The sequence below is a fragment of the Pelophylax lessonae genome (genome assembly GCF_965119305.1).
Source record: "Pelophylax lessonae genome assembly, chromosome: 2".
NCBI lineage: Eukaryota > Metazoa > Chordata > Amphibia > Anura > Ranidae > Pelophylax > Pelophylax lessonae.
Window position 1 is genome coordinate 161,487,779 of NC_138769.1, and position 10,430 is coordinate 161,498,208.

Here is a 10,430-nt window from a genome sequence, read left to right on the forward strand (position 1 = left end):
ATACATACAGCACTGTATTTACTGTCACATAGGCTGTGCTGGGTAATCACTGAAACATGCATGCAAACATTGTGCTGTCATTTCTCGGGGGGTATGGGGAGCAGCTATGTGCGCTGTGCAGATGGCATTGCTGTGATAAGGAACATATAGATGATATTATGCAGATTGTCTTACTAAGGGATTAGCACTGCATTTGGCAAGAACGCTGTGGCTTCTAAATTATTTGAGACCATGTCCCTACTTCACATCCAGCGCCAGGGTTCGAGCTGTGTTGCTATTACTTGTCTTTGTTGGGAGGAGACATTGAAGTGAATGCCTGGCTTGGTTTGTACATTACATGCAAACGTTTGTATCAGCATGGCGTAAAGTAAAGCCTAACAAATGCAGAAGTATGTCCTGAGCTACTGGACTCATTACACCCTTTCCTACTTGAGGTTAAAGGGGGTGTTGGGCAGGCTAGACCATGGCTTCTGGAGAAGGCACTGACACACAGTAAGTGCAGGTATACTATTAGTCCAAGGATCCAAGGAGGTGCATGACGTCTCCTGAACTTACACAATATTACCAAAAGTATTGGGACTTCTACCTTTACACACACACAGATTTTAAAGGCAGTCTTAGTCCATAGGGTTCAATATTGAGTTAGCCCACCTTTTGCAGCTATAACAGCTTCAGCTCTTCTGGGAAGGCTGTCCACAAGGTTTAGGAGTGTGTCTATGGGAATGTTTTACCATTCTTCCAGAAGCGCATTTGTGAGGTCAGGCACTGACGAGATGGCCTGGCTCGCAGTCTCCACTTTAATTCATCCTAGAAGTGTTCTATCGGGTTGAGGTCAGGACTCTGTGCAGCCAGTCAAGTTCCTCCACCCCAAACTCGCTCATCCATGTCTTTATGGACTTTGTTTTGTGTACTGGTGCGCAGTCATTTTGGAACAGGAAGGGGCCAACCCCAAACTGTTCCCACAAAGTTGGGAGCATGAAATTGTCCAAAAATGCTGACGCTTTAAGAGTTCCCTTCACTGGAATTAAAGGGCCAAGCCCAACCCTTGAAAAACAACCCCACACCATAATTCCCCCTCCACCAAATGACCAAATGATTTGGACCAGTGCACAAAGAATGGTCAAACATTCCCATAGACACACTCCTAAACCTTGTGGACAGCCTTCCCAGAAGAGTTGAAGCTGTTATAGCTGTAAAGGGTGGACCAACTCAATATTGAACCCTACTGACTAAGGTTGGGATTTCATTAAAGTTCATGTGTCTAAAGGCAGGTGTACCAATACTTTTGGTGATATAGTTTATCGATTATTCATATCTGACAGATTCATGGCTCTGCTCTTCATATGCTGACACCTCAGAGCTGAGAGTGAGGAGAGAAGCACACAGAGCAGCTATGCCCACCCCTCCCCTCTGATGCCTATTCAGAGAAGCCTTTGAATTTTGTGCATGTGTTCACATAATACAAGGGCTTCTGTGATTGGGCAGGAGGAGGAGAGGGGCAGGCATAGCAACTGCACTGACTCTAATGTTGAAGATGCTAATGGCCCATACACACAATCCGAAAATCATACGACTTATTGTCTGTTTTTTTTTTTTGGTTGCTCGTCCAATCTCAAATGTATCCCAAATGGGAGAGTTTACCAACAATACAAATTGTCTATGCTACAATAGCTTCCTGTATGAATAACCACATTGTAGCGTGTGAGGGGAAATTATGTAATCTGGGTGTGGCCCCTTTAGCAAGGCCTTGAGCGCCGTTGTTCGGAGCTATTTGGAATTTTTGTGTCCAGTCACGTTTTTTCGATCGTTCTGCACGGTTTTTCGGCATTTAACTTTGGGAATATGGAGGATTCCAGTAGCTATCCTTGGTGTTATGGCTATCCAGAATGTTCTTACCAAAAAAAAAGACAAGGTGAAGAGCATGGTCCTGAAGCATCCTCTGGGAAATACAGCAATAGTCGTCTTCCAAGAGTGTAAAAAGAAAAAATGTGAGATATAAATTATAGAGATAAGCCCGGGAGATATCATGCACCTCCTTGGACTTAAGACCCCATTCTTCACACATGAGTGATTTTCTGCTTGAAGTTTGTAGAAGCCAAATCGCATTCCTTTCAATAGCCCCTGTTCACATCTGAGCATTCGGTCACCTGAAGCAAAACCCCTACTGCTCAAAAAGTACATGAGCTACCATTTTTCAAATAGGGTCGTCATATTTCATTGATGTATACATCCTCTAGACCATGATGTGACTTTTTGGTGAAGAATTCAATTAGATTCATTAAGAAGTAGAACATCTAATAACGATTGCTGCAGTACCCCTAATATCTGAACATGCTTGGCTTATTTTGTTTTGCGTTTTGTCAGATGCACCCTACTTTATTTTCATACAAGCAATGCACTTTAAATCAATAGGTTTTTCCAAAGAAGCCTCAGGTTAAACGCATCATCAACATCTTACCTGTCATTGTAGGGATGTGGAACAAATTATTACAAATTCAAGAAAAAAAAAAAAAAAAGGAAGCAAACATGCACAACATAGAGTTATGTATATAAAGGGAAATACTTAAAGGGAAGCTCTACCCTAACACTAAAATCTCTAAATCTACAGGCAGCTACATTCTAAGATTAACCTATCTAACCCCGTATAGAAGAAATCCCTATGCATACTTTTTCTGAAGTCGATGCGGTCCCATACTAAGCTGTCAGCGGTGGCTTTACCTTGTAGGCGTTTACAGAAAAGGCAGCAGACAACGGAAGCCCCATAGTAACTATATGGGTGACATCACTTCCCATTTATTTAACAGCCGTTGTCGGCTGTCTCCTCTGCAGGGCTTCCCTCGCTGGAGACTGGCCTGAGCGGCTTCAAAAAAGCTATGTATGGCAATTGTTTTATTTACAGGGTTAGATAGGTTAGTCTTAGTGCCTAGATGCCTGTAGCTTTATACAGTTTAGTGTTAGGGTGGATTTCCCCTTTAAATACACCTGGACACACATTCTTGAATGGCAAATATATCTGAATGCATAATGCAAGCCATCTGGAAGGCATACATATCTGTGAGTGCAAAGAGCTTGTAAAACAGAATGATCCCGGGACCGGGGCGATCTGAGCAGATATTCACACCCCCCTTGCCTGCAACCTTCTGGGGCACGTCACAGGTCCAAAAAGACTGCGAGACACAAAGCTCAGGGCGGCTTGCACATGCACAGTGGAATGCTGGATGTTAAACAGCTGCGGGCACCAGGATCCAAGGGGGGGGGGGTGCTGGTGGTGGGGGGTGACACCATGTTTTACCGCACTAGGTGACACCAACTCTAGTGACACCATAGTCTCAGGGTATACACCTCAAAATGATTGCCAATGTGTCTGTGAGGGTTCCCATTTATCCTAGCCATGGTATATTTAGCAGTAGTTAGCACATTCAACTGGGCTTGTTCTGTAATGTTTTGGGGTGTATACTCAAACTGTTTCCAGGTACATAATATACTCAATATTACAAGACAAGTGTAGATGAACACCTCTAACTACTACTCGATATATCATAGTTACATAGTTAGTCCAGTTGAAAAGAAGACATCTTAGTTAAACCAATAAAAAGGAAAAAATAAATAAAAATTACAATCCTATATACACAATCATACACCCAAAGATGATCCACAGGATGGCAAAAAACCATGACCTGACGAAATGAGAACCCTCACACCCATACTGGTCATCATTTTGGGGTGTAAACTCCGAAACTAATGCGAGAACCTATGAAACACCATCAATATTACAGAACACGTCCAGTCTCAAAATAACAACCTAATCACTCTCTTCGTTACACTCAAAACCTCCTGCTCTCTAGCTCCCTCATAACCTCCTTCCATGCTCGCCTCCAGGACTTTTCCAGAATCTCTCCAATCCTATGGAACTCCTTACCCCAATCTGTCCGACTATCTCCTACTCTAGTAGCTTTTAGATGATCTCTGAAAAATCTCCTCTTCAGAGAAGCCTATCCTACCCACACCTAACAACTATACCTCCATTTTCTCCATCAGCCCATCCCCCACGGTTATTGCCTTTTGTTTCACTTGACCCTCCCTTCTAGATTGTAAGCTCTAATGAGCAGGGCCCTCTAATTCCTCCTGTATTGAACTGTATTGTAACTGTATTGTCTTCCCTCACATTGTAAAGCGCTGCGCAAACTGTTGGCGCTATATAATAATAATAAAGTTCAAAGTGACTACTACTAGATATACAATGACCTAGATAAATGAGAACCTTCACAGTCATTCTGGCAATCAATTTGGGGTGTATACCCTGAAACTAGGGATGCACCGATCTGACTTTTTTGGACCCGATACCGATACCTGGCGTTGTGAAACCGCCGATACCGGAACTGATCCGGAGCTACACACAAAGCAAGCGGCTGCAGTACAGAGCAAAGCCGCTGCTTCGTGTGTGTAGCTCCTCCATTCACAGGCGGAGTGCATCTGATATCACTCCGCCTGTGATCCGGGACTATACAGGAAGTAGCGGCTCCCATCCCATACTACTACTGCACCTAGTAATGGATGGCTGAGCCGTTACCAAGCAAAAACCGGATCGGCCAGTGGATCGGTCAATGTTACCGATCCCCCGATCCATCTAAAATGGCCATATCGGCACCAATATCCGATCCGAATATCTAATCGGTGCATCCCTACCTGAAACTAGTGTAGGAACCTACAAAAGGTCTTCAACATTGCAGAACAGGTCCAACTGAATGTAACTAATACTATATATACCATAACCTGAATAAATGAGAACCTTTAGAGACCTATTGGCTATCATTTTGGGGGTGTATACTCTGAAACGGATACAGGAACCTACATAACAACTTCAACAATACAAAACAGGTCCACTTGAATGTAAGCAACTACTACTAGCTATGCCATGACCTGGGTGAATGAGAACCTTTAGGCTCCAATCACACCCCAAAGTTGCACGATTTCGAGTGTGGCTTTGATGTGACTTTACACTCTCTGGCACTCAAGTCACAAGAAAGTCACATCAAAGTAGTGCAGGAACCTTTTCTAAGTCGCATAGATTGGAACAAGTGTCATTGAAATCAATGGGCTGCAACCTGTCTTGTGACTGTATGTGTCCAAAGACACATGACAAGTCACACTAGTGTGAGCCTTACAGACATACTGGCAATGATTTTGGGGTATCTAGGGGAGGAACCTACAAAATGAAAGTAGTGCAGGAACCTATAAAATGTCTTCAACATTGCAGAGTACATCCAGTTGAAATGTAACTAACTAACTACTACGATATACACCATGACCTGGATAAATGAGAACCTTCACAGACATATTGGCCATCATTTTGGGGTATATACCAGTACATGAACCTATGAAACATCTTCAACATTACAGAACAAGTCCAGTTGAATGTAACCAACTACTACTATCTACTGTATGCCATGACCTGGATAACCGAGAACCTTCACAGACATACTGGTAATGATTTGGAGGTGTGTAACCTAAACCTAGTGCAGAAACCTACAAAATGTCTTCAACATTGCAGAACAAATCCAGTTGAAATTTAACATTATATATATATATATATATATATATATATATATATATATATATATATATATACACACAGGGCTTTTTTTCAGCGGGAACGCGGGGGAACGCAGTTCCGGCACCTCCAGCACTGAATGTATGTAATGGCAAGGAGTGCTGGGTTGTGCTACACTGTCTATTGATGCTGGCTGCTGAGGAACCTATTGTTGCTGGAGGGGATCTATTCCTGCAGGAGGATTTATTGCTGCTGGGAATATCTAATGTGGCTGCTGGGGGATCTATTGTCTCTGGAAGAGATCTCGTTTTGCAGGAGGGTCAATTGTTGCTGGGGTGGGTTTTATGTTGCTGAGGGGTCAGTTGTTGCTGGGAGGGATCTACTGTTTAGGCAGCAGTATATTGATGCTGGCTGCTGGGAGATCTGTTGTTGCTGCTGAGGGCCCATTGTTTCTGGCTGGATCTATTGTTGCTGGGGGATAGATTGTTGTTGGCTGCATGGGATCTATTTTACTGCTTTTTTGTTATCATTACCAAATTCCATACAAATTACTTAGTACCACAAATTTTACTTTGTTCTGTATTTTCTAAAAGGGATGGTACTGGGAGGTGGGTAGTGGGTGGAACCAAGGAACGGTTCACGGAGGTAGGTAGGGGCAGAGACAAGGGGTAAGTCCAAAAGAGGGAGTTCCTGCACCTATTCTCTGAGAAAAAAAAGCCCTATACATATATGTATATATATATATACACACACACACACCATGACCTGAATAAATGAGACATACTTGCCTTCATTTTGGATTGTATGTGCAGAAACTGTTGCCAATACTAGTCCAGCTGAATGAACCTAACTACTACTAGATATTCTAATCAGCCTTTCTCAACCAGGGCTCTGTGGAACCCTGATATTTCTCCAGAGGTTGTTAGGGGTTCCTTGAGGAGAAAGCCCTGGCAGATTGACATCTGGCATACAATGACCACCAACTTAGCGTGGTCCCTACATGTTTTAGGCCTCATGTACACTGCCATGAGTTTTTTTTTGCCAAAGCCCTGAACCTAACTCAATAAAAGCCTATGTGCCCATGTACACTTAAGCTTTTATTAGAGTTTAGGAGCAGCAGAGTTTAACGACAGTAAAATGTCCTTCTCCTGAATGAAGAAGAATCGTGTTCATGAGAGGAACATTTTGGCTAAAAAAATGCCAAACATGTCAAAAACGTGTGTAAATGCACCTAAGCGCTAGCTGTATTTAGCACTTGGGTGTTTATTCATTTCGATGTCAAGTACTCTGACCAATGAAATGAAAAAACTCGAAGTGCCAAACGCGGCAGAAATGTGGTACTGCTTTTTGCTGCGTTTAGCATTTTTCTGCTGCCAGGAGAGGTAAGTTTAGGGGTGGCCAGTGTACATGTAGCCTGTTTCTTTTTCCTAATTTCTTGATGGTGGTTAGAGTGGTGGAGTGGGGTAGGAAAACCCATTCTTGTTTTTTTTTTTTGTATTTAAAGTAGGCATGTCCAACATGCGGCCCTGAATGGCAGGCGATGCGGCCCACTGCCCCCTGATAATTTTTTATTTTTTTGCTGGGGAGTAAGGAAGTTGAGTTGGGGGCACGGCCACAGCGGCTTCCATCGAACTGTAGGCAGAGGCTGCCTTGGAGGGGATCATCCACTAGTTGTGTTAAATTAGTGCTGGATAGGGGGCGCGGCAGCGTGGGAAGGGCGCAGCAGCGTTTTATTACTTATATACCTTAAGTATAGTATATATTTTATATGCGGCCCGAGAAAATTTCTCTACACTCAATGTGGCCCAGAGAAGCCAAAAAGTTGGACACCCATGATTTAAAGGGTAAGTTCACCTTTACAGAAAATCTGTAAGGAGAATTTACACTGGACCCCCTCCCTACCCTAGGGATTTGAAATCGTCCTGCGCTGGCAGGACATACTAGATAGATTCTGATTGGTCAGCACCGTCTTTGTGATGGTTCTGACCAATTAGAATACCTCCTATTTGTACACGCTGAGTGGTACGGATAGGAGATTAAGCCGCAGGGACTTCAAATCCCTGGTGAAGCGGTGTCCCGGTGTCTCACAGCGGGTGATCACGGCACAATGGTACAGCAGGTGGGGGTCCAACGTTAGTTCACCTTATAGATTTTCTGTAAAGGTGAACTTACACTTCAAAAACGACTGATTTTGCTAACATTCCACGAGCTGGGGGTATAATCATTTTGGGTTGGGAGGGTTTCCTGAGATCTGAAAACTATCTTGAGGGTTCCACACTGGTAAAAAGATTGATAAAGGCTGTTCTAATCTATGTGCCAATGTTATAATTTATGCATATGCGCTTGTAATTAAATATGTATACGTGTAAATTACTACACCCAAATGTAACATTTTTCCAATCGCTGGATTATGGATCTTTACGCATCGGTTTGTATAGTCCCATAGACAACAATGCACCTGTGTTCAGATCTATATCTATCTAGCTATATAAAGCAACACCTGAAACATTGTTTTCACCTGTGTGCAAGAGGCCACGGCGATACCTGTTACAATCTGACCATACAATCCACTTTAGATTTACCAAAGCTAGGTCATATAAGGATCTTCCGGATCTATTGTACTGATTTGTATCCCATCGGTCACTACATCTGAAGGCGATTGTATGATCAGATTGTCCCGTGTCACGGTGAGCTCAGTATTCTTCATTGGAAGGCGCACAGATATTCAGGTCCCCTGTTCCAGTCTTCCCAGCAATCACATCTGGCTGTATCCGAAGCGGGGAGACCTCGGTAACACTTCATATAATTGGAATCTAGATTTTTTTAAGCAACAGGCATCTGTTGTGCAATGATGGACTATGTATACCCTGCACTGCCTGGGCGAGGGAGGCACCTGCACTGACAGCACAATGGCAGAGGTGCCCATCACATGATGCCTGGAGCTGGGAGTACCATGGACAGGTGATCCTTCCTATCCGGGGTACAAGGGGTTAATCAGCCAGCTGGAGGAGGTTAACCCTTCCTCTTCCAGATGCCCCCCAGCACTGTGACAGCTCACCCACAGATCACACTGGAGGCATCACCTACATCCAAGACTGGGTACCCCCCGAACATCACCCACCCAACGACCGACCGACCGAGTGTCCCCCCCTGTGCAACAAGTATACTCACAGCACGGAGCTCCCGGGTGCGATCCTTCATCCTGACCCCCCGGCCGGTGATGTGATCTTCCCGGAACAAAGACTGACAGCTGCCTCTTCACTGCACCGCACGACTGTCAATGATCGCCGGGCATAGACTGTGCGAGCATCCTACAGACACAGCCCGATCGTCCGATCTCTTCACAGTCTGTACATAATAATGGGGGTCACCTGCAGGTGAAGTGGGAGAGGAGTTAGATCAGATGCATGGTGCTCCCCCCAAAGATCTCTCCTCTCCAGCACAAAGCCGACTCCTCTCCGCAATCACATCCCGTCTGCTGCCCTCCTTGCTGTGTGTGCTCTCCCCTCCTGGATCACATCCTCCCCACTCATCCGGGCATTGTGGGAGGGGGCGGGGCCTACACCACCCGCCTATCCTATCCTGTGTACGGGAGGGATGTCATGGGCCGGGGGACTGCAAGGTGGGAGCTGTCCGTGGTACCTGATCATCCACAGACACGGATCCCTGTCATCCTGTGTACAGGATTATATCATCATCACTACATGGCTCCTTCACTTCATCATCACTACATGGCTCCTTCCCTTCATCATCACTACATGGCTACTTCTCTTCATCATCACTACATGGCTCCTTCCCTTCATCATCACTACATGGCTCCTTCCCTTCATCATCACTACATGGCTACTTCTCTTCATCATCATCACTACATGGCTCCTTCCCTTCATCATCACTACATGGCTCCTTCCCTTCATCATCACTACATGGCTCCTTCCCATCATCATCATCACTACATGGCTCCTTCCCATCATAGTCATCACTACAAGGCTCCTTCCCATCATCATCATCACTACATGGCTCCTTCCCATCATCATCATCATCACTACATGGCTCCTTCCCATCATCATCACTACACGGCTCCTTCCCATCATCATCATCACTACATGGCTCCTTCCCATCATCATCATCATCACTACACAGCTCCTTCCCATCATCATCACTACACGGCTCCTTCCCATCATCATCATCACTACATGGCTCCTTCCCATCATCATCATCACTACATGGCTCCTTCCCATCATCATCATCATCATCATCACTACATGGTTCCTTCCCATCATCATCATCATCATCACTACATGGCTCCTTCCCATCATCATCATCATCATCACTACATGGCTCCTTCCCATCATCATCATCATCACTACACAGCTCCTTCCCATCATCATCACTACACGGCTCCTTCCCATCATCATCATCACTACATGGCTCCTTCCCATCATCATCATCACTACATGGCTCCTTCCCATCATAGTCATCATCACTACACAGCTCCTTCCCATCATCATCACTACACGGCTCCTTCCCATCATCATCATCACTACATGGCTCCTTCCCATCATCATCACTACACGGCTCCTTCCCATCATCATCATCATCATCATCATCACTACATGCAGGGCCAGATTAACGTAGGGGCTATTGGAGCTGCAGCTCCAGGCCCCTACCTTTTATATAGGCCCCGGGTTGGCCATATTCACTGTTACCGCTCTTCTGTCACTTGTAAACACAGAAGTCTGGCTTCTATGCTCGCTTCCCCAGGCAGCACCCTCAGAACCTCCCCACACAGCGCGAAGGACGGACAAGGAGGGACAGTTGCCGATGCATGGATGTGTTTATGGGCTTCAGAGACAGCATCCCATGTTGAATTAGGCATGCA

General features: G+C 44.9%; 1 protein-coding gene across 2 annotated transcripts in view; it reads right to left on the minus strand.

The window, feature by feature from the left end:
* Nucleotides 1-9,075, minus strand: part of STX1A (syntaxin 1A) — a 235,330-nt gene extending 226,255 nt beyond the window's left edge. Inside the window, exon 1 of one of the 2 annotated variants that reach the window (XM_082246026.1) lies at nt 8,723-9,070. In XM_082246026.1, coding sequence (XP_082102152.1) covers nt 8,723-8,752 — 30 coding nt within the window. In that variant the 5' untranslated portion in view covers nt 8,753-9,070. Of the gene's footprint in view, nt 1-8,722 lie in introns of both variants that reach the window. The other variant, XM_082246027.1, reaches the window with a different exon arrangement.
* Nucleotides 9,076-10,430: the final 1,355 nt, after the last annotated feature.